At 41.8% G+C, this 25,757-nt stretch overlaps 1 protein-coding gene across 1 annotated transcript; it reads right to left on the reverse strand.

Annotated features, from left to right (window-relative positions):
* Positions 1-265: 265 nt before the first annotated feature.
* On the reverse strand, positions 266-25,747 carry KDM4A (lysine demethylase 4A). The gene is made up of 20 exons (XM_018072229.2): positions 25,576-25,747; positions 24,271-24,385; positions 23,240-23,433; positions 21,758-21,807; positions 21,119-21,222; positions 19,942-20,079; positions 18,779-19,029; positions 17,812-17,990; positions 16,487-16,842; positions 14,846-14,966; positions 14,092-14,270; positions 11,709-11,913; positions 11,355-11,431; positions 10,558-10,613; positions 9,650-9,758; positions 8,529-8,717; positions 7,676-7,846; positions 7,077-7,196; positions 6,359-6,451; positions 266-5,216 (listed from the first exon to the last, which is right to left on the reverse strand). The coding sequence occupies exons 1-20, from the start codon at positions 25,614-25,616 to the stop codon at positions 5,076-5,078; spliced, it is 2,889 nt and encodes a 962-aa protein (XP_017927718.1). The 5' UTR covers positions 25,617-25,747; the 3' UTR covers positions 266-5,075.
* Positions 25,748-25,757: the final 10 nt, after the last annotated feature.

A 25,757-nucleotide genomic window follows, 5' to 3' on the forward strand; every position in this document is an offset into this window, starting at 1 on the left:
TGCAGCCTGTGAGGAGGCAGCTCTTCCTTCAGCCAGCACGTGGACAACGATGAGAGCATCCCAGTTCCTGGGGTGTTGGGCAGCACAAGGGGCCCACACTGGGTACACCAGGCAATAACACACAGGAGGCAGAAGAGCCCAGACAGCAGGACTGTGTCATTTCTCTCCTGCATTGTTTTTTGAAGGTGTTCACAGCCCACTAGAACCATTCATAACAATGAGAACTTTCCTTAAATGCAGAATTTCAGGACAAGGACAACTCTTCTCAGGCTCTCTTACCTCACATAGTTTTGTTTAGAAATTAACACACATACTACACCATTTAAATCCTTTTCCAGTACCTTCCCACACATTTCCCTCGTTTGCTAGGTGCTGTCAGAACGGCTTTGATTTTGGTGTTGTCACATTAGTCATGCTGCAGCAAGGAGGCTGTGGCAATGTTTCTTCGTGGATCTGCCACAGGTTCCTCAAAAGATAGCAATCAGGTGAATGTTTACCATTCCTCTGGAGACCATTCCGGTGAGGTCAAAGGAAACTGCAGATACACAGCCTCAGCTATGCTCATCACTGGAACCAAGCAACAAACCCCACCTGAAGTGTTGCATTCTTCATTCATCTGAGGGACAAATCTAAAGCTGCTCAACAGCTCTAACAGCAGTGCATAAAAATGAAGAATGAGTATGTGAAAAGAGGAAAAAGGCTTATTTTGCCTTTTAGCAATACCCTATGTTGTTCATATTCAACTGAAAATACTACACACTTTACACTAACTTAAGTGTACACACTGAAAGGTTCTGTGCAGGATCTACAAATTTGTCAGCAAAAAGGATACAATACCATTTTCCCTAAACTACAAAAGCTGGCTCCAGCAATACCTGGCACTTTAGGCTTCAAAGATATGGGCTGAATCAACCTACAATGAATAAGCAAATTCCTCAAGGTCACTTGGTGCATCAGTAACAAAAATCCCTGAGCTAAGGTAGAAGAATCTCCTTTCCCCAACTGCGAGTTCAGCAAGTCTTAACCAGCACTGTGAAATTCAAGAGTCAACACCACAGTAAAGAACAGAGCTGTTTGAGACTGCACCTAGGTAAGATTTCCTCATGACGCCTCCTCTGGCACTCTCAGCTACAGAGGGAACCTAAGGCAACTCAGCTCTTGCTGCAGATGTCTCAGCTCTGTGAGGAGAGATGACTCTGTGGTTCCATCCCTGTTCTATTGAACAGACATGAACAGCCAGGCTGGACTGAGTCCTTAAACAACAGAACTCCACTTAGGCCTCTGAAAGACACCCAAGAACTCATAAGGATAAGCATGAAGGAGATGAGTATTAGATATGAACAATGTTAATAGAAAAATTAGAAGCATGATGAGAATTTCCAAGTTACAATGCTTTAGTTCTTAAATTAGTTTACAGATTGTCTGTTTTGAAATTAGATTTATTATTTGAGGAAACTGAAAACAACATACAGGCTACCAGAGTCTTGATTTCATCCCATGTTTGCATTAAAAAAACAAGCACAACTGCAGACATGTCAGACAACAGGAGCCCAGTTAAAGGATGGAAGAACAGAGATGGAAGCCTTGGGATATGTGACTGTGCTCCTCAAACAGTGCAGAATCAATTCAACCCAGCTCAAAACACCGGGAAGAGAGAGAAGGAGCAAGGAGAATGGGTCCTACTACTGACATACTGCCCCTAGTCATCTGAGGGGTCTGCTGATGGAAAAGTGGTCTCCTAGAAGTCCAGCCACAGGCAGAAACATTACTGCAATCAGGTGCTTTACAAAGAATATAGTCACCTTTTTAAATCTTATGAAAAGTTATCACTGGCTTGTGAAGCTCATCCTGAATTAAGGGCAAGCCACTATATGTTTATACAAAAAAAGGCTTCCTGTGAGTCCAACCTGAACCAGTCACAGATGGAAGCTTCATGAAAAGTGAAGTAATGGTCTACTGCCTGCAGTACCACATGCAATGGACCTAACAAAGGGTCACCAGAGCTCCTGTGGGGCACACTGAGCATGACTTTGTACTGAACACATTCAAGAAACACCTGCCTAGCTGATAATCTGGCAGCATCTCACCCTCACTGGAATGATGCTGTAACAGGGATAAAAACACTTCCAAAAGAAAAAAAAAAACACACTGGAGAAAATTATCAGACACAATAAAAGTCTGGGTAATGAAAAGCCTATGTACCTTTGAGACAGCTGCTCTGTACAGAGCTTTTATTGCTACCTGTTTTACTTCAAGCCATAAACCCAATTGCTTTTGCAAAGTCAAATAATACAGACCCCTCAAACATCAGGGTCACCAATTTTAAGTTCATGGAGAGAAGCCAAAATGCAGTTTACTGACTGCAGTAGGTACAATATGCTCACATTTGAATGATGCAGTACAAGAACTGACAGGAAAATTGGGAAGGCCTTTTGTCTCAGAGTGCAGGATGGCAGCAGTTTCCAACACAGTGCAGTCAACTGACAAGAGCAAATCTGGAGCCTGCAGAAAACAGGTAACAAAGCTCCTCTTCCAGAACAAATAATACACATAGGAGCTCTTGAAAGTCACTCAATACAGTTAGAGGTGGGTGGCAAAACCTGCTGCGGGTGAATGAAGAATAGAATATCCTGATTTGGAAAGGACCCACGAGGATCAATAAAACCCAACTCCTGGCCCTACACAGGACAGCTCTGAGAACAACCCCAAGAGCAACAGCACTCCAAACAAATCCAGCTGTTTTGTATCTGGGTCATCATTTTAGGATGAAGCTGTAGAGCCAGGTGTTTACAGCACAGGTAGCATGTGGCACCTAAAAGATGCATTTAAGTTATATGGCAGTCTGGGGAGAAAGCCTGAAGGCAGGGACCTTTTCTCTTGAGACAGAACGGCAGATTGATACAAAGAATACGTTTTTCAGTAACTCACAGGCAGTGTCCAGCCTATGAGAAGTTAATACCAAATTAACTCTGACAGAACAGAGGCAAGTTTGTTAAGGCCCTGCCAGCTCTTCTCTATGTTTGCTCACAGCACATCACTTCAGAGGCTTATGTGAAAGCTCAGATGTCAAAGTGCAATTTCATTCCTATGCCTGGACCAGAGTAACTGCAGCTACCAGACTCTGGTCTTAACAGATCCTGGTTTTCTCAAGCCAACTATCCCATTCATCAGAATACCATTTTATACCCTGAGACCAGGAGTTCTGGACATGGGAAAAAGGAAAAAAAAAACCAAAAAACAACCAGAAATCACAAAAGAAAGCCACTATGTCCTTTCAGAATGTTTAAGCCTTCCAATACTGATGAATGAGGTATTCCACCACAAAAATAGGACAGATTACCTCTATGCAAAACAGTGATTGTGCAAATCTTTGCTACTTATATCAGCCTCCTGACCCTATAAAAATGTAGGGCTGAGTAAGATTTTCTGTATAAAAGTGGTAGTTTATTTCTTTTCTGATCAAGAGTTGTATCACTAGTCAATACTACATTTTATTGCTAATCACAAGTCGATGCACCGGGGTTTCAGAAGAGTTTGGTTTATAGCAATCCTATGTACCAAAAGGAAAAACGTTACAAATTCAGACTTTGCAGACACGTTGCCACGTCCCTATAGAAGCAGGGATGCATTAGGTCTGTTTCATTAGAAAATTCTCCTCTTGAACAGTTTCTGGAGAACACACAATCACGATTTTCTCCAGTAGGAAAATTCACCCCATCATTCCATGCAAAAACAAGGTGGCCAATCTGCTCCGCAGCCTAAAATCCCTTTCCTACAGAATGGGAAAGGAACAGGTATTTACACTGCTCCTACTGTGTCGTGTTAATGCTTAAATTACTAGGAGCAAGTTGGCACATCTTCCGAGTACACACCTATTACCCAGCTCAACTCAGCTTCCTGTTGCTGGGGTAGCAAGTTCTCTCCAACACAACTGAGATGTGTCCTACTAACACTCTACAAAAATGCTACGGTAACCTTTGCCAGACAGCAACATGGCAGCACTTGCTTCAGAAGAGCACTGCACAGCCTTTCAGTAACACACAGCTCAGTGCATGCTTTATCTGTCTCAGACCCAGTATTAGCTGCTGTAAGCAAAAGCCTGTGGGCACACGACAGACAGTGCTGCCACAGAAGAGGGACTGCGCTGCTTCAGATGCTGCTGCCCTGTCATCCCCAACACTGTGATGCCTGGATTTCAAGAAGGGAGAGTTAGGACTCTGTCCCTTAAGTCATATTGCCTTAGAGAAACTCAAAAGAAACTCTTTGGGAGCTGAACGTCTATTGGGAGCTGAACATCTATTCTTGTAAGAAGGCTGCACTGCGCAGGGCTCCAGACAGATTTGAATGGTTCTGAGGCACATACTAATACAGTTTAACTTATGATTAAGTAAGTCAAAAGCACTACCAGAACAAAAATATTAAATGGAAGGTTAAATAATTTGTCCTACTGGATTCAATTTCACATTTCACCTGTTCACACGAGCACCTCCTATCTGGTTGGATTTGAACAGCCTACAGCTCAACCTCAGAAAGGAGGCGCTGAGAAACAAGAGACTGAAGCTGCTTGCGACAAAAAGATGGATATAAGTATAAAAGAGGTTCCATTTCCAGCACCAGTAACACTGCCTGCTCAAGCCCAGGTGTGGTCACCAGGGAGACTCCTAAATTCAGGAACATTATTCAGTTAAAACAATAGACCACACTATTCTGCAGCTGCCATGATTCCTGGCTACAACTCCCAAAAGAGTTTGCCACCTGTCGAAATTGTCTCTAATGAAAAAGCAAGACTGCTCAACGAGATGAAAGCAACACCCCCAAGCTGGCTTATTTGGTGAGGACCCAACTTCAGACCAGGAGTCTGCAGGCATCAGCTTCAGCAAATGGGATCTCTTTCACTATCCAACAGCTGCCTTACAGCTACTGCAGAGCAACAGCTTTTTAGCTTCCTTAAAATATAAAAGAACAAAACCCCAATAAAACCCCTGGATTCGAAGCATCCAAATATGGCCTGTTGTACTGGAACATTTAAATCCTTGGGGGAGGTGGGCATCTTCTTCCTCTGCCACAGGCAGCGCTTACTCCATGATGGCCCGGTACAAGGCAGGTTCAATATAATCTTCACGGTAGCGTGAATTGATCACTCTTTGCCTCTTCCTCTCTTGACTGACCTCCTTCTCTTCGAAGATCTCTGTGAAGCGCATATCTGAAGCTATTGACTGAGAGAAAAAGACAAAATTAGTCACTAGAGCACAGATCAAATCCCTGCCTCTACATCCTCCTACTGCAGGTGAGAAAGAACCAAGCCAAGACACTTGGGAACATTCAGCCCTCTTCAAAAACTGACCAAACACAAGAAGAAAAATATTTAAGAAACTGGATTTACAAGTCTGGGGATTATTTTAAGTGAACTGTAATCAGAGATCTAAAGAATCACAGGTTAACTGAGCACCTGATTTAAGTTCACAGTCACTTTCTCAAAGTAATAAACAGAGTCAGCTGTTGCAAGCAGTCTAGAATAATTTCTGCTTTGTGAAGCAAGCATGTTTAAACACCTGGTCACAGGATTCAGCTGTGATACATTCTTTCTTAAACCTCTAACATCCTGTGTGCCTGCCAACAGATCTGCATCAGGTGTGAATGTCTGTGCTATAAAGCAAGACACCCCAGTGTGCTGTCTACAACTACACTTTTTGTAGTGGGAAGTGCAAATCAACAAAACAGGAACCTAAAAGGGCTGTGAGATCTCTGTCCTTGTTAATAATCAAAAACTTAATTAATAACTAACTTAATTAAAACTTAACTAGTAACTACAATTTTTGTAGTGGAAAGTGTAAAACAATAAAACAGGGACCTAAAAGGGCTTTGGGATCTCCATCCTTGTTGATGATCAAAACTTAATTGGAGAGAGCCCTGAACAACCCTTTCTGACAAGTTACCCCTGTTTGGAACAGGTGTCTGGAGACCTGCAGAGGTCCCTTCCCATCTGAATTTATTTTACAATTTCAAAAAGCAGCCAGCTGTCTTGATGCCACCCTACTAAAAGCTTTTCAGAACAAAGGGTAAGTGAAGGAACTTGGCCATTCTTTGCAATGGGAGCAGACAATGGAATTTATGAGAGCAGGTATGAAAGGGTTTTAACGTGCTGTCCCAATCAGTGACTCTATGCTATAAACTCACGCGCCCCTGCAGAAGGAGATAGAACTTTGCTTTTGTAGCCTCATCAACTACTGAGCTTTGCAACAATTGAGGGGAGAGCACCACATTGTAATCTGCTGCTCCCATGTGCTCAGCTTGCTGATCAAGGACAAATTAAGTTAAATGAACTTCTTTAGTAGAAGTTTGCATCTCTTGTACCTACCAGCCTTGATTTCACTCTCTTAGGAAGCTCCTCTTCCAGAGTATATACATCATCCCTTTTCACCATCAGCTGTGAACCATCTTCAAATTCCACCTAGTAGAGAACCAGAATTTGTTCTGCCATAAGTCTCAGAAGTTAGAACCCTCCCACAGCTCCCCAGAACTTGCCTTCTCCTCCCCACAGAGAGCTCTCATGAAATAATCTTCTACCACTTGAAATTATAAAAGATATGTATGCAGCTATGCACACTGCAACAGACTTTAACCAAAACCTCACCAATCTTATGACAGTAAAAGTAGCCCCGCAAGTTTGGGGATATTCTTTTAGCACCTGACAAGACAGTTTGGCTGGTCACTTTAATACAGCCTGAAAATTCACCCCTTTGGAAGTGTGCAAGGCATGGTGCATCTCACTAAACAGAGAGAAGCAAAATCAAACTTATTTTAAGTAGTTTAAGCTACAGGAACAGTGTCTGATGAAGAATTGCAGAGGAGCAATTTTCAGAAGTAGGTAGCTGGATATAAGCACAGCTGCAAGCAACCACTTTGCTCTTAACTCAAGCAACTACTACCAGCATCTGGCATTGCTGACAATAGCCAGTAACTTCTCCTGGAGTGTTTAAGCATGACTCCCCTATAGCTCTGTCAGCTTTAAAAGCAGCCCTGTTAACATGATTGGCTTGTTCTGAGTGAGGAATTTTCAGACAACAAGTTTGTACCTGGTACATCTGGATGGCATGTGATGCAACAAACTTGGCTCCATAAACTTGTCCATCTGTCCATCTCACTTGCACGACTTCCCCTTCAGCAGGGGGACCTAACTGAAGACAGTCTCGACTCTAGAATAAAGAGGGAAGATGGGAGAGAGGAGGAGAAGGATAAGCAGCTTCCTTATGTGAAGATTCAGCAAACCAGCAGGGAGTCACATTGCACACCACCCCAACTATTACTCCATTTTAGGGATGGCAAACTAGGCTGAAAAACATCCATCTATGTCATCTGCATTTAAATCCCAACAGTAGTACCAACTTCAAAGTATTTGATGTAGAAATGGTAAGCAAGTATCAGCAAGTTTTCCTTCAAACCTACCACTGCTAAGCAGCCAGAGATTAGCTGCACTCCCTGTTACACCTGTCCCTATGTGCCCTCAGTTAAGTCAGTCTCAGATAACACCCCTAAGGCCATCCTGCAGCACATCTCAGCCACCAGAGGAGGACCCAGGGCTGGAAAATTAGCAAATCCCCTGATGTATCTTCTCTGCAGCAGCAAGAATTGACTCATGATGGGCCCTATACCAGAACCTCACTGTGTAACATACCACAATGTCCTCTGGGTACAGGTTATCACTGAAGGAGCCATCATCAAAGTTGACCTCGTAGAAAGTCTCCTTTGCAAGGCTGACCACTTCACACTGATAGAAGCGACCATTCTTGTGCTTGCTGATGACTATCTGTCCAGGTGACAGATCCTGGAGTGCAGCCTTAGCTCGCTGAGAAGAGAAAAATCACTTTTTACACATTGACTCACTGAAGAACACGTTGAGGACCATAGCTCCAGTGCTGGCACACAACACAGCAAGGTGAGTTACTTTACTTAAAACACCATCAGCAGCCTTTTTCGAGAAATTCTGCCTCTGAATTTCAAATGCCTGAAGCCTAATCTGTTAGATGCTGCTTTCCTTACTTTACTGAGTAAATTAGGCTCTCATTCCTCAGAGCAATGCAAGGCCTTTATAGTAAACGTTCCCTAATAGACTGTTGTGGTTTTGGTTAAAAAGGCTATATGGGAAATATATAAACTAATCAATCACTTAAATGTGAAATTCTATGAGCACTCATGCAGTCTGCTGGAGTACCAGCACTAAATCCTGCATATTAAGTATCACAGCATACACCCCACTATTATTCCTCATTACAACAGCCACAGGAGGGATGTGATGCTTTCAGTCCTTCTGGGCTGCAAACCAAAGTACAATAAAGGACCTGACTAAGATCACTCAGAGCAGCAGCAAGGCTGAGATCAGAATCCAAGACCAACACCATTAGTTACACTGAACACTGTGAGAGAGCCAAGCCTTTAATGAAGTTTCAAAAGAACCACACAATCTAAAAACTTTTCAGTACCTCCAAGATACTGCAGTTCAAATCCTGGGAATCACACACCTAACTCACCTCTGCCTGAGATGGAGTCTTATGCCTGAAGCAGGTAATGAAGACAACAAATGGCCAGTCATCAGGCTGCATCATGACTCCTGCTGCTTGGGCACAGCTGACATGAAAGGATGTGGGACACCGACCATGTGAGCACTGTACACAGCAACCTGCAATTCTCTTTCTCCTTTTCTTGCAGAAGATGCATTTCTGTGGACAGGAAACTAGAAGTTATTGGTTGGCACTAGCTTTTACTCCACACAAAGGGCTATCTGGCCTAGCTAAAATGGCTAATATAATAGCTGTGCCATTTAGTCTTTGTGAGAGCACTGCTGCTTTCTGACTAAAAAGAATTGGGTAGCTACCAGTTCTATTGTCTAAGAGACAATACTTCATAAAAGTAAATTAACCCAACAGACGGAAGAATGTAAATTAAATATCTACCAGCTCAACATGCACAAAGCATGTGACCCAAGGATGCTAGCAACAGGAGAACTGAGATTAAATCAGCTTGCAATGCTCCAACTCAATAGGGCCTTTCAGCACTTGACTATTAAGTCACATAAATACAAGCAACACGATTTAGAATAATGGACAAAGACCACAGAAGTAACAGTTAAAAGTTCTATCACTACTACCAGTGATTCAATTACACTTGGGTCGGGCCTGCTGGGCTGTCAGAGGAAAAGAATACATTAGCATATGCAAAGCAGAGCAATTTGCCCCTGAACACCGAGCTGTTAAAAGAGTTAAGTACAGCTGCTTTTTTCCTGAAGACATTCACCCATTATATGAATGGCTCTCATATACAGAAGCATGAGTGCTCCAGAGCAGCCAATAAAGCAAGTTAAATACCGGGGAGTAGAAAACCAACAAACAATAAATTATCTCCATATGAATGTCATTTGCCACATACTGAAAACTGTGCCCCTTTTGCTGACTCTTCAAGTGAATAACATAATAGAACAGGGAAAGGTTAAAAAAATGGGAATAGGGACAGCTGCCATTTCCCATACACAGAACAGAGCAGATTATATAGTTCAGCCTGGAGAGGAGATAACTTGAATTTGAAGGGATAGGCAAAGTTCCTCAGATTCTGAACAGACTGGAGCCACCACCAATGAAACACAGATGATCCTTACCAGTCTGAAACGTTGCAGGGGGATTTTGCCAACATCTACAGGACTCCGTTCTGCAATGTTCACAAATTTTGCCTCCAGTACAGCCACAGCACACATCACATGAACCCACCTGTCAGGACAGAAGAGAGGAAAAAGAAATTATTATGTATTGGGCCAACAGAAGATGCTCTGGAGTTTAAGTAAGTACAGTTCTGTTGAAGTTTGCCATATAAACCACGATAAATAGCCTCTGAGAACTAGCAGTGTAATCTTCCTTCCTACTGCTAGTAACAGGTCACACGTGGGGCAAAACCAAGACTTCTTCATACTTCCAATCTACTACTGACAGTCTTAACAGGAGAGCAATTTAGTGTGACTTTTACTGGCAGCAGACCTGCATGATAAAAGACTGCCAGGCCAAGTTCCCATTATTTTATGGTGCTAGAAGACAGCAGCACACCCAAAGGACACAGGACAGGCAGCTGCATGCACATTTTGCTGTAGAAGTACCTTGAATTTCAATATGCTATGCTACTTAAAGCTATGGTTGTCCTTTGTCTCCATTGTCACCACAAATTAGAGAAATCAAAATCGTCTGAAGAGAAGGTACTGAGAGATGTTATCTCATCGGGAACCTCTGTTTTTATGTGGTAGGTTACACCTCTGCACATTACAGCTCTGCACTATAAATGCAAAGCAATCACCAGCTGCTATCAACTGAATGAGAATGAGGCATTACCTACAGATATGACAACTGCTGCATGAGAACACAATGAACACACCTTACCATATCCTTCCCAGTAACACAAATTGTGAAGGGTGTTGGTCACTCTGTTACACCAAATGCAGACACTGAATTTACCAGCTTACCCTCAGATACTTAGGAATTGACCTTCTCCCTTAAGATCACAAAAATCTGGAACACTCACTTGTCATCATTGGCTCTCTGTAGTGCTCCTCCTCGTAATGAACACAAACAGCAATCCTGGAGCAAGGAAAAAAAGCATTAGCTGGAAGAGTCAAATCCAGAGCACTGCACTTGCTGCATAATTTCCACCTCAAAACGCACATCCAGAGGAAGAAAATGGTTTTGCTGTCAGAATAGAGCTAACTACCTTGTAAAGATCAGCCCTTCAGCTCTCAAAAGCTGCTGCCCTCAGGGCAACAAACACAGACTCCAAGTCTGCTGAAGGCAAGCAGACCTACCACTGAAAGTTCCATGTATTTGTTATGGGTTCCTTTTACAACTGCAATACCCTCTATCCTTTGAGGAAGTGTAAAAGGATCTGGAACGAACATGAGGAAATACAATTTGAAAGGCTGACCTTTTCTGCTGATCTAGTGTCTATACAGCTGTTTGAGGGAATCCCATTCTTCTTGCTTTCTTCATGCATGCACACTTCCCTAATTATTAACACAAGTTACTTTCTGGTTTAGAAATAGTAGCTACCACAAATTAAGACAGACAATGGAGCTATTCCCACCTTCATGCAGAACATCTTCCCTCTGATTCAAGTGAATCAGCAGCTTTGTGCTGGTTAAAGGGATACCACTGTGGTTTAAAAGCACCAAAATAGAATAGACTGGCTCCTGACCATTCTCTAGGTTCTTCTCATCGGATAATTAAAAATTAAAATTAAATTAAAATAAACCCCAACACCCACAACAATATGGAAATTAACTTTGTAGCCAATATGTACCAGACTCCATCTGTGAAAAACTTTACCTCTTCTAAGGCATTTTCTGTACACCGAGAGCACATCCAGTCTTCAGTGGCCTTGTCAGGGGATACACCATAACAACCTAGAACAGACACACCTCACTTAAGAGCTTATCTAAACTCAAACCCATTCCCCTTGGGCCCAGAAGTCAAGCAGGAATTAAAATCAATGACCCCAGGATGACACTGTGTATTTGAAGCTACCCATGCAGCCAACTGCCAGCACTCAAGTATATTCTGCTCTGATAAGGGCTCAACTTCATGTATCTGTATGTTAAACCAGCTGGTAGAGGCCTGCTATGATGTACAGACTCCAGACAGAGAACACCAGAGTTTAGGGTGACATCCAGATGCACTCACTTGCATGGACACAGACATGGCAGTTCTTGCAGGTGATGAGTACGCTGGTTCCATCTTCCTCTAGGTAGGGAGTTGAAAGATTGAGGTCAGTGCTGCAGCCAGTTGCAGTAAAGCACATTTCAGGAATCAGGGGTTTAGTTCGGATCTTCCCATCCACAGCAGCTGGAATTACTCCAGAGTTTTGACTGCTGCCTTCACATTCTGCCTATAAGGGATGGATGGGGAATTTAAGTTTTAGAAATAAAATGGTCTCACTTCATCTTTACTCATTCATTATTTGATACATAAATCAAAGAAAAGTTGAAGGTGGTGAAAAGATAGTTTATAAAATCCTCAGCTGCTGTGGCTTCAGAATGCAACTATGTTCTACCCAAATACTACATGGAAAGTCTGAATTGCATCCCTCTAATGAGCAACAAGATACACATCAAACTGCATCTCTTGTGACAGAAGAGATGGAATCACCAAGCCCTCTACAGAAAACACCCTGAAATACAGAGGATCATAAGCCTGCTGTCCCCCACTGTACATTTATCTTACCTTAATATGGGAGGCATTTATCTTACCTTAATATGGGAGGATTACCAACACACAAATAGATACTACTGCAATCTCCATTATTTTTTCTCAGAGTAGTTCTGAACAAGTCTAATGGGCTTTAAAACTAATTTGTTCTGGGAAATAAGCAGACTAAAAACGCAGTTTCCAGGATAAAGCTCAGGAGACCTTCAGGCTAATCTTTTGTAATTTATTCATCTAAGCCAATGTCAAACCAAACACCAAAGACATACAAAGTTTATAGAGGTATGTTTCCATTCAAGTTACTCTTCTGAACAGCTAAACAGAAATTAATCTTTTTCTTTGCAGAAATGTTCCAAACCACAGGCCACCACTGAAGTAGCTTGCCTAATCTTTTAAAATTATTGTTAGCAGAAATTGCAATAGTAGAATGCTTCCCAAAGCTAGGGAAAATAAGTCCATGTAACACTCACAGTTGGAAGGAAACGGACATGTTTTCAACAAGTCTTGTTTAGTCAGATTCTGTAAAACTTACTGATTTACACTGGACATTGCATGTCAAGCAAAAGATCAAATGACTGGGGGAAATCTATAACAAAGTTGAAGAAAACATGACCTTTTTTTTTCCCAAGCAGCTAGATACTTTTCTTCTTCCCAAAGGAAAAGTGCATATTTGTCTGGTATTTTGTGCCAATTTTTTATTTGAACGGGCAACTAAAGTGAGTTTCCAGACTTGCTATAGACTTTCTGAAGTTGGAACAAAGAGCCTAACCACAGCTCAAATCTTGGAAGACTTTCTGCTTTACTACTGGTGTAGACAGACATTTGAAAACCTGCAGTTAAGAGTTTTCTGCTCAACAGCAACTAAAAAAAAAAAAAAAGCTAACAGAACTTCAACTGTCCTCAAATCCTTAACTTTATACACTGTCAGCACTAGTGAAATCCTTGTGTACCACACAGCTCTTATGCAGAATTATGCAGAATTACCAGCCCTAACAAGAACCTACTCTCAAGACAGAAAGAGCAAGATCAAACAGAAACTACAGTCGATGGTTTGCATGAAAACAAGAAACTATATGAATATATTCAACAAAAATGTGAGGTCTTCATTTCCAAAACTGGTGAACATGTTTCTGGTGCCACCATAATCATAGAGTGATCTCAAATGAATCACTGAATATGCTCAGTGTATGGGAAGGGTCAAGCTATCTCAAAGCTGCAAAACGCAGCTGTCGAACACTCAATCAGACAACTATTCAAGCTATCTTAAAATTAGTTAGCTTAGGCATATAAAAAAATTCAGTGTAGGACTCCAGCCTAAGCAACAAGTCAATATGATAAAGGAGTTCTGCATCCCATCCCACGCTACGCACTTCGTTAAGCGCATTTTCACATGCCATAGCTACTGCCATTATGGATACACTCCAAGACGTGTTTGTAGATGGCATTGATAGAAAACTAACCCTAAATCCTTCTAAGTAAAAGGTCTTCTTCTGTGCCTGCTCCCCAAAGACCATGTGGTATGAGTGGACCTAAAGCGCTTTTTTAAAAACATTTTAGAAGTGAAAGAGTCAGTCTGGAAAACAGAAATGGGATTTTATAGTCAGCAACAATCAAGCTCCATTCTGTGGTTTGAGTAAAAGCCACAGAACACAAAAGCTTCTGCTGAACAGATGAGCGAGCCCCTGAGAACCAACAGCCAGTCCATCACAGGTGTGCTCTCCTGGAAAAATTCCTTGGGAAGACTGCAACACTGATATAGGTTTTGTTAAGTGACAACATGCAAAACAACATATGTAAAACTATGTACCACAGCAGCATGCTATTCCACTATCTCCATGCATTAACAGTCTTGTTTTCATACCTGATATGCCTGGAAGAGCATACAGACAGCACAGTATGGAGACTGCTGAGCCATGGTCCGATTGTACTCTTTTTCAGCCTCAAAGTTTGGTGGCCGGTTCTGCCAGAGCTGGCTAAGTGGCTTGGCCCAAGCTTCTGTCTCCTCAGCCTCTTCTTCAGGAGTTAGTTGCTCTGGTGCCTCTGTGATAAGAGATCATTCACTCAGTGATTATGTGTCTTTTTACAGATGCTCTTCTTGTAAATGAAACTAAATAAGGCAAGAAGCTATGAATGGAGATGGATGAAAGACTGCCAGAAATCAAACTGACAGAAGGGTGATGGAAGCCAGTAACTCAGTCTCCTTTTTAAGAGGCTTCTACTAATCATGCAATCGTGCAGACACAAGACAGGCTTACTGAGAACAGCACCAGTTCCAAATTATATCAAGACTAAAGCTGTCAGCCAAAGAACCTGGCACTGGAATTTTTTTTAAAATCATGAATATTTACATCAATGACTGGGATACTCTAAGGCAGATGCAATTATGCAACAGTCTCTGGTACTGGTTTAATTTTCCTTTCAGGGTTGCAACTTTCCAAAGAACAGAACAGGAAAGAAAGATGACACCATTCAAGAGAAAGTTTAATGATGCAATGAGACAAGCACCTTCTCTAGGGTGCAAAGGTGTCACTTGCTGACTCCTGTTTATCACCACACTGCCCACAGAAGCCAAGACCCTCTCTACAGTCTCCCTAAGAGCACGAGGCTTTACTCACCATCATCACTAATGCAGTCTTTAACCAAGAGTGGGTGATGGCGTGGGAGTTTGCTCAAGGGCTGCCGACGGCCCTTGGACTTCTTACTGTCCTTTGCTGAGCTGATGTACTCCTTTGCTGCCTGGACAAGGAGAAGAATTCAGCAGTCAGTTAGCACGTGCTTCCATGATTTTATTTCTAACGACCTAACTTCAGCTCTAACTGGCTAAATCTTCTGAAATGCTCAAAGCACTTCTGCTGTGAAAAACCAGACAAAGCTGTACTAGCTCTGTTGAGCCAGCAGAATGGACACTTTTCAGAGGCCCTAGCATAGCTTTCCATGCAAGTCTGTTTACATAAAGAATCATGTAAAAGACAGAAACGAAGAAGGAAATGTTGAATGGTTCAACTTAGAAGAGCTGTGGTAAGAAGTCTCATGCATTCTGGAGAAGCCCTCAGTTTGTGTGTCACTTAAAAATTCCAAATTTATAAGTAAAAAAAAAATAAAAAAAAATACAGAGTTCATTGACATCTTGAACTAACAGGCTTATTTTAAATGAAGGACACTTTCATCCTTTCTGCTTATTACTTGCATTGATGTCTTACCAGACAGACTGGAAGAAGGAGACTACAACAACAGCTATTTCCTCTTCCCTTAGCCTTATGTAAAAACAAGTGACACACTGACAAAATTACTACTAACCTGACAAGCATGGCAATAAAGGCAATGATTTTAACGGCCCAGGAAGTCTCTCAGTAGATACGAACCTACTACCTAAAGTTGGATACAAGACTTCTAAGAAACACTGAAATGGAAATTAGCATTCCCAGTTACCACCTAATGGAAAAGTTGTTTTGAAATATACCACACTGGGGAAAACAATCCACACCCATTCAGAATTTCAACTTTTCCCTGTATAGAGCATCTCCCTGTAATGGAGACATCAGTATCTGCAACAGAATTTCTTTAGTTTAAATAGCCATGAGAACTCTTCCTTAGTTTCAGCTTAACTACCAACAGATTTGCCTATTTGCTGTTCCATTTCTGTAATTCCTGAATTTTTAAGACACAATCATTATTCGCCTCCCATTCTCTATGCACAGATTTAAAGAGGGAAACAAAATACTGAAAAGACATTGCCAGATAAGATTTTAACTCTTCTCTTAGGTTGATTAATAAAACATTGATTGGTAGTTCTTAAACACTGGGATTAACATTCTCCCAAACAATAACTTTTGTTGCATCATTTCTTCTCTTTTAAAAGGGACACGGGTAATAAAAGCTGGATCAAACAAGATATTAATTTTAGGTATAAATAGGTGTCTATTACTAAAAAAGGACCTCAATCAGCCTGTAACACTACCTAGTCAAAACCACCAAGCTACTTTTTTTGCCTTACAGCACTTAAATAGTTTAGAGAAGTTCTCAAAACCAAGGATCTCCTTGCCTTCTGGAAGAGGTAAGAGCGTAAAACAAAAATTGGAATGAAAGTCTGTTTAGCAAAGCCCATAGGTATTAAAAACACATTAACAACTAAGCAACTTGCTATGCAAACACCAGTGGGATGAAATTGTAACCTGCACGGACAGGAAGTTTTGTCACAGCAAATCCCTGACCATGGAATTAAGCCCTTCAGCTCTCAGTTCTCTTGCCATTCATACCTCTGTCAGTTCTTGCTCATTCATGCTGGTGGTGGCACTGGCTTTCTTCCCTGAAGTCTGTTCATTGTCGGATCCGCTGGCATCCCCCTTAGCATAGCTGTGGACTGTGAACACCCCAGCTGGCCCAGGAAGAGTTCGTTTTGCCAACAGCTCAGTCGATTCAGAGTCTGAAGAACAAGAATATGCAGGCGAGCTGGACTGAACGCTGGATGTTGCACTCTGCTTTGATGCTGGCAACACTGAAGTGGAATTGGAAGCATGTGAAATGGAGAGATCCAGTACAGCTGCTTCTTGTTCTTCTTCCTCCTCAAGCTTCACCGTTTTCAATTCTTCAAATTTAGCTGAGTCTCCACGATCTGGAAGAAACGACAGGTTGACTTTTTCTGAAGTCTAGGCAGAGAGAGAACATTTGTGCAACTGTTTGCACAAAGCCAAACAGGAAAGCAAACTACAACATGCAAAATATGACAGTAAATCATGTAAGGAGTAGATCATTAATTCAAACGCCTATAATGTCATGGGTGACTTAGTGAGGGAGAGAATATAAGTGTCTGCTCATTGCCTCTTCCAGCACCAGAACTAGGGTATGTCAAACAAAACCAGCAGACAGTGAGTTCAAAACAAACAAACAGAGATGATCTTTTATACAGGCATGTATGTAGCTAAACAGCCCAACTCCTGGCCACACGATGCTGTGGGTAAGAGGTTACAAATGTGCGTGGGAGACCTAACAGAAGAAAAATAAAACCCCACAAACCAGAAGAAGATTATTAAATGCAAGCTGCAAAGGGCTGGAAAACAAAATACGAGAGGGAAGCATCACATATGCTTTCCCCTTTCTTATGTTGTGCCAGAGGCCCTCTGCTCCTCGCATAATAGCAAGGATAAATGACCTATTACAAGCCACATGAATTTTCCTTCAGCCTACTTATTACAAGTAACACACCTATACAGCATACCAGACCCACACTACCAGGAAGTGTGTGCATGTTTTACTAAGCAATTCACATAAAGAGGTCACATTGCTCAAGAGGGATGCAGAGGAGCTTAGACTACTGAGGCATCCGATATGTTTCTGTCTGCAGGCAGGTAAAATAAAAAAGAGCAAAAAACAAAAGCTAGAAAATGGTATCATTTTAAGTCTTATGACAGCAAATTTCTGAAGTGCTTGCCATGGGTCTGACAAACTAGTGTCTGCTTTTCTGGACATGAAGGAATCCTACTGAACAGTATCATATGAAAGAGTGCCCCAGATTCAGCTCTAGCAGCTTGTAGAATAATACCACATCTCCTTATACCAGGAAAAAAGCTTGGCACACAGTTACCTGGAAGTTTGAGCCTTTGTTCACCTTGCTGCACAAGTTCACTCACAGGCCTCTCACGAGGCTCTGCCATGTCCGCTTCATACTGCTCCTCCTTGGGGAAGGCCTCACTCTCACTCACCTCCTGAGGCACTTCCAGGCACACCCTGTGCCTTTTTGTTCCTATGCGATGCTTGGGGATGCTGCAGGAGACAAATTCATGGGTCAGGTTAGCAAACACGTAAGTGTGATGAATTTCTGTGTGAATGCATAAAATACAGTCTGGTTTGGAACAGTCTTTTAGAAGACAGCATCCGGCAAGCCAAATAGTTTCCAAATTATTTTGAAGTGTTTTCTTTGCCTTTACAGAAGAAAAGTCAGTAATCTTTAGAGATGATTCCTCAGCATGTTAACAATGTATTGCTCTAGCCAGGCATTCTTTACCTTGAACAAAAAAACCCTCTAAACAAAACCCCAAACAAACCAAAACAATAACCAAAAGACCCACCACCAAAGATAGCTTTAGAAATAGTAGCTGACACTGACTGAAAAAGATTTAAACTGCAAAATGTAAGATGATTAGCCTGCTGACCTTCAGCAACAAGGAACTGCACACTGATGTCACAGCTTGCAGCACTGATTGTACCAAAATTTGCTAGCAAGTACTGTCCCATGATCTCAATACACTCTCCCTTTTACTTCTGGCCTCTCAGTGCATGGTGCACACTGCCAATCCAGGCTTTAGAGGTCTGTCCCAAGATGAAGAACTACCTTCCAAGCTGGTGTGTTTCCTGCCTACCACAGACTATTATCAATGTGGACTCAAACAGTAAAAAATATTAAGAGTAAACCCTGCTCCCAGGAAAAATATTATTGCTAACTCTGACTGTTCTTCTATCAGAATGGCAAACACTTAATTGCAGCTCCAATTGCAGCAGGGTCTAAATTCTAAAAATCCAACAGAAAAACAGAGGGCTATATAAAGCATTACCTTTTCATCTCGTCCCCATCCACCTCCTCTTTACATGTCTCTTCTGTTTCCATTTCCTCAGCACACTGTTTCCCATTCTTGACTTTTTGCATGAGATCCCCTTTAAGGAACTCTGCCGCCTCTGGGGTTGGAAGAGCATGGTCGATGACAGTCACGTCCTTCCCAGCTTTCCAAAGCTTGTAACGATCTGGCTGGTACTTCCTCACAAACACATCCATGGAAATCTTCACCATGTCCTTCCGACATGAGCACTGAAGTCACAGAAAATATTAAAGTAAGGCCACATAACTCAACAATCCTACTCTGAATTCCTGTATCACTTTGCTTTCAGGAGCTTAAGAAAAAAAATCCCCCATTTACATGTAATTGAGCCTCAGAACCCTCACTCAAGATTTTCCCAGGAAATCAAAAATATTAAGTTACTTAAAACTGGGCAGAAAAGTCAGCAAAAAAGAGAAAGCAGAAAACCAAATGTTATCACAATAACTAAGAAAGAAAGCTCACCAGTCTGTTTACAGTTGCTGGTAGAAGCTGACTGTTTTAATACGAGCTTATACAAAAATAGGTAGCAAAACCAGAGACTATAATGAAGAAATTAGAGCAACACAAACTCCAGGCCTATCCAGAGCAGTAGAGGTCCCCCTCATCCAGGATAGTTACAAGTAGTACTTCAAAGCATTCACTTCAATGTAGCTTCTGAAAATATAACTTGTTTGTAAGGCACCTCTACAGGGATATCCAGGCTAAAGGTTCAGCCAAGATATTTATTTTGGTAAGTCACTTAAGTTACCAAAATCATATTTCCAGGCTAACCAGTCAATAAGTAATGGTTAAAATATTAGACAAAAGTAGTGATGAGCCCTGACCATCAAACAAACTCTTTCATCTCTGGAAAGACAAGTCTCCTGCTTTGCTCTGAAGCCTCACTTGATTTGCACAGAGTTGCAAAACATAGTTTCATGCTATCCACGCTTGAAATAAGAGGACAAAGCAGGAGGTTGGTTGAACGTTGTTACCATATGAGAAAGCAAACATCACACCTTAAAGGGACAAAGCCCTGAAATCACTCCCTTAGAACAAACAGTGGGGGCTTAATGAGCAGCAGAGTATCCTTTCTTTCACATGCAGAATCGTTTGCAATAGGATGGTAACAGACCACTCACCAGCACTGACTGCTTCCCATACTCGATCCACCGAAGAGTAGCAAAGTTGGTGGATTCAGCACAGTTAAAGCCGTGATTAAAGCCAGCATGATAGCTATAAGGAAAGGTGATCATGAACTCCCCAGCCTCCTGTGTCACCTAGAAGACAATTGAGACGCCACAGTGTTATTCACAATCTACTTGGTGAGTATGATTAAAAGCAGATCCCATACCCCTCTGCAGCATACCCAAAAACCCTTCTCACAGATGGTGGTTGGAGTTACCTGCTGCAATGGCCAGACTTGAAACTTACCTTCACTATTTTCCTACTTATGTTAAATATCTGTTTACGGAAAAGCCACACTCAATATGGGTTTTTTTACTAAAACACAACGCAACTGGTCAAAATAGCACAGAAATGGTTATACATATAAAATACTCTGTGACCAGCTACTGAAGGTACTTATCTGTACCTTCAGTATCAGTTGCTGGCTTGGGTGAACAGTATCTAAGATCAAATAAATTTTATCCACACAGAATTTGAAATTTACTGCTGTTTTCTTTTGCTGTTCATATTCGAGTACAACTCTCAGTCAGTCTTCCACTGCTGCTCTTCAACATTACCCCACTGTCTAAAGGTTTATGACAACAAAACCCTTCAGTTACCGATGAAGATGTGACAGTATTTTATGAACTCAAAGATTAGATCTTAGATATTTCTGTGTGGAGAAGGGGAATGGCAGACCATCACCACAGAAAGTAAGGAAATCTATAAAGTTATTAATGAAATTAAAAAATTAGCAGGGAACAAGCCTTATTTTCTGTTGAGGAAGTGGGATGCAACAAAATTGGCAGGGGACAAGTCTGAAACAAAAAAAGGACAATCTCACTTCACTGAATGCATAGCTAAGCAGTGAAGTTAATCTAACACAGGATGTGGTGTACAATTCTAAGGTAGAAAAAAAAATATGGAAAACCAAGCTTTTTTTTTCAGTAGTCCTTGATAGATTTTTTCGTTTCAAACTCTTTCAGGCCCCAACTGCCAGATAAATGGAAGTACAGTGGGAAAAAATTGCCTTATACCCTTCCTGTTTAAATTTTCCTCTCTAAGCATCTGCTACTGGCTGCTGCTAGAAATGAGACAGGACTGCAGGAACCTCTTGACCGAGCTGGTATAACCACGATTACTTTTCTACACCTTATCAAATGGAATGCCATATTTCTTCAGAATTGATGGAGAGATGAGGGTCATCTTGTGACGGAGAAATGCTTCACAGCTTTGGGCACTTCCTGGAAAAAATCCTGTTTAAAAGGCAGGCAAGGAGAGATGTTACCATTGTGCTGTGAAGTAAATTTATTTTTCAGCAGATTTTAGGAAAAGTTACTGTCTAAATAGGGTTTCTCCCTAGACCTACAAGTGTGGACCACCTTATTTGAAGTGTGCTAGCTTGCATTCTGAAGAAAACTGGCAACTCCTCCAGATTTATCTTTTAACAGTTGCCAGTTTGAAAGAGCATAAGGAAGACCTTACAAAGAAGGATCTTCCCTTGGCCATAAACTTCCAGTTTTAATAATCAATAGTTAAAGATTTTCTTATTAAAGGTTAGACAGACTGTAAATTCATTATTTCTAAGGTGAGATTTCTCTTGTGTGTATCCTATAAACAAACACTCAGAAGTAATGTAATATATATTCCGAAAGGCAAATTATCAGTTCAGTCATGCCAGCCTGTGCTCTGGTGGATATTACAGGCATGCTGTGCTTTTAAAGAGCTGAAATTTGTTGCAGCTGTCCATCCCACCTTTCAAAAAAGGTAAGACATAAATTGCCTGATTACCTTTTGCAAGTCTCTCCAGTCGCTTCCCATGCTCTGGAGGGATCGAGTACCTGCAGTGATAAGAACAAGTCCGTTAAGTTAAAGTGACACGACAAAATCTCAAAGTCTGACTGGAAATCATAATCAGGCATCAAGGCCTGAATTACTTACAAAAATAAATCCTCTATCTCTACACTGTCTTTTTCAAAGTTTGATGATATAAAGCTGAAAATCTTCATCAAGGCCTTTTACCTTTCTATCCCAAGAAAAATCAAGACCAAAAAGCTGGCCATCTCTTCCACTTTTGCTCAAGCAGTTAAGGAAGTAAAACGTCTGATGTACATTATCAACAGATCAGTGCAGCAAAACATGAACTGCAATGAGAAGGGGAAGAGCACTTCCTGAACTGCCTCAGTTCACAGCTGTGCAATCGCCGGTACACTCACTGCAAGGAGGGACACAGAGCAAGAGAGAAAATGGAATCATCTCTCTCAGCTGCTCAGACCAAGATGAGACTAAGTCAGATGCCTCATCCTTAACACGTGCACAACTGGCAGAGTGCTCTTCAGGGCTATGCCTCTCTTTGTACACGGTTTTTATACCACAAAACTCCTAGCTGGTTTGACTACAGTAAATAAAGCCAACCACTTAGTTTCCTTTTGCTCTGGAATACAGTGTTATATTCTTCACAGAGCTCCTTAATAAATCAATCAAACTAAGACACCAGCAAAGCTCACTTCTTTCAAGTACTACTGTAAAAGAAGCAATGAACAAATAGTTCAACAAACTGAACTATTCTGTTTCATGTTCCCCTGCTACTCCCACTGCATGGGGTTGTTCACTGGTCACATGGTGCTAGCTATTATTTTTTACTTCAAAGTTGTATTAAAAGGCAGCCAAAAATATTAGTTTCCAACAAAAGTGCCATGGAAACAATTGCTGAAGTTGCTTGAGAAATTAATTTGTGAACAGAATGGCATGATTCACTCTTGAAATGCAACCCATGCTACAGAAAATTTCAGGAGCCTCCCCTAAGAATCATGAAAGCTGGATGAACCACTCAGTGAGATCCACAGGCCTGCCTTTTAGATCTGATAAACAGCTACATTTCAAAGTTCACTAAAAATTGCCTGCTCCCCCAGTGCCTGTGTGACCATACCTCTGTATGGTCATTTTAGAGCCTCAGGAAATAATAAGCAAGTTTTCCAAGCTTTGGTCCTACTGCAGCAGAGAACATCCACACTGTACTGTAATTCTGAAGAACTCTCTACATCAGGACAGCAAACAGTTGCTACAGAAGGTAACCAAACAAATTCTACCCAGGACATGAACTGTTTTGCAGTTCCCTACAGGTTTCTAGTGTTCTTGTTATCACATATCTCTGCAGTGCAAGACTGGAGAAATGGTAATTACTTCAGTCAACTCTCGCAACTTCATGATTTTGACTCCAATATTTTCTGGTATTGCTTTTCTACATTTAGAAGCTTCCCTAGAAAATCTTACCATGACTTGGGTTCCCCAAAATGCAAGTAGTTAATACTGTAGAGGTCCATGTCCTCAGTGTGCCAAGCAAAGGAAGTTTTCCACATGCCAAAATATAGGTAAGGAGTATTCACTCCTTCAATGGTTATGCCACTTTCATTCTCCACAATATCCAGGATTGTGTTCAATCTGCCAATATTCCATGCATCTACATGCTGTAAAACATGAGCCTTGTGTCAAACAAGGATTACAAAGAACAGACCCACACAACTGAGATGACAGTTGCAAAAGCTAACAGGCACTTGTGAAACAGCACATCACAGAATCACACAGCTCAAGCCATGAGCTAGTTCCCCTTAACCAAAAGTTCTGCACGGTGTAGCTTACATACTGATTGCTTACTAGCCTTTATGGAGGGGAAAAGGTTACCAGCAAACACAGTGATTGGGAAGGAGAAATAATCACGAAGCTACAAACTTAACAGAGCAGAGAACAATAGCTGATGTTGATTGAACTTGAGCTGATGTCTGAACCCTCTTGAACAAAACCACTTTTCATTCCAAACATCTTTTAAAATAGTGAATCATGGTAATTTAGGAGACAAGCAAGCAGAATGCAAACTCTTTTTTGACGTTTATCATCCTACCACATAATGGCTACAGAGCTGTCCCACACAAATACAGGCACCAGTGAACACTAAAGCAGCATGTATCCACTGATCAACACTTCCAACTCTCATATGCCCTTTGGGACAAAGCAACACTTGGGCAACAGTGGTTTCTGCCTTCCTGAACTAAACTATGTTACGCTGAAGCGTGAGCAAAGGTCCCTTAGAACACTACCTCTGTCAGCCTTCTTTAACTACCTGGATTAAATGGAGTGTATGTTAGAAACACGTGGTTTATTGTGTTCTTGCCTACTCCAGAAGCTGGAACTACGTGAAAACTATCATTAACTCTTTCCAAAAGGTAAGAGTCAAATGCTACATTAGTATTCATGGAATGCAATATCCCAGGATAGCTGTTACCTGAAAACCCAAGCAGTTTGCTCACCTTGTCGTAAAGCGTGCCGTTAACGTCGGCCCCGTAGATGGGGGCATTGAATGTAAGGTTTTTCCAGTATTTTCGTTCAAGGTCTTCAAAGTCCGTGTACCGGGGTGTGCAGTACCTGAAAGAACAACAAAGGTAATAAAGACTTTGCAGTGTGGTATTTGACGAGTCTAAACCAACATTTTCCACCATGGAAACAACGGAAAGCTACAATAAAAATACCTAATGTGTGTTAACTGCCTAAGCAGCAACGAGAGCTGCCACAGCTCTGTTCCTGCGAGACTTGGGAACAAAATACCAGGAAGAAAATTACCTTCCCCATTTCTCAGTTTACTTTCATTTTTTGCTTTGTGCACTTTTCTGGGGCCAGAACAATTTCGCTTTTTAGCTGCAGCTACTAAGTATCAATGCTACAGCTACTAAGTAGCAACAATTCAAACACAAAAGTGATACAAAGAACAACTTGAAAGGGAAAAAACCCAACAAAACCAACGTTTTCTGCCTTTCACTTTCAGTGAAAGTAAAAACGTCCACAGACTTACCTGCTAGTAAACTGGTCAAGCATGCTCAGTTTACCAGCGAAACACCTGCTCTTGATGGCCATTCCCTGTAAACTATATATTGGACCAGGGGATCAAATTTACGCTCTTAAAACCTATTTCACGTGTGTCTATACACATAGATTCCAGACAACTACATATATAACATTAAACAATAATTTCTATTAAATTATTCTAGTAAACAGAAATTTTAAAATATCTGATGTGTACATAAAACAAGCTTTGGTGGACTGACTGCAGCTGGCAACTCCAATGTTATTTCTAAGTAGTTATTGCAAAGGTTGTTTCTAAAACTCCTTTTAAAGTGATTTTTTCTCCATATCCTTTTTCATGCCAAGAACACTTCTCTCCACTACTCAGAAAATATTTCGATGGTCTAGCTACTGGGGACAGACACACAGGAGTGCACAGCACAAGAAAGAAGTTCTCCTGGCATTACGTATCCTCTTGCTGCACAAGTGACAAAGGTCCCCATCCCCACAGCCCGTTGTACGAGCACAGCTCCTCAGCTCAGGGCATGACGGTCACACCACTGACCGGCACCAGGCTGTACCGAGGACCTGGCCCCTGTGGGAACTTGGGGATGCCCCACCCCTGGAAGTGTTCAAGGCCTGGCTGGCTGGGGCCCTGAGGAACCCGGTCTTGTAGAAGGTGGCCCTGCCCGTGACAGGTGGGGAAACAGATGATCTCTAATGTCCCTCCCAACCCAAACCACTCCATGACTCTATGTGCCCGGCACCGGACGTACTTGTCGCTGTTGGCGATCCTGCGGAACTCGCGGACGGTCATGGCTTTCTTCTGGATGTTGTACTGCGTGAACAGCCCGGACTGCCCTGTCACCACCTGCTGGATGGGCGCGGGGATGACGAGCTCGTCGATGTCATCGTAGCACTGCCGCGGCTTCCACTCCTTGGGCGGCACGATCTGCGG

Source organism: Manacus vitellinus, unplaced genomic scaffold, assembly GCF_001715985.3.
Source record: "Manacus vitellinus isolate BGI_N305 unplaced genomic scaffold, ASM171598v3 scaffold_21_pilon, whole genome shotgun sequence".
NCBI classification, from domain to species: domain Eukaryota; kingdom Metazoa; phylum Chordata; class Aves; order Passeriformes; family Pipridae; genus Manacus; species Manacus vitellinus.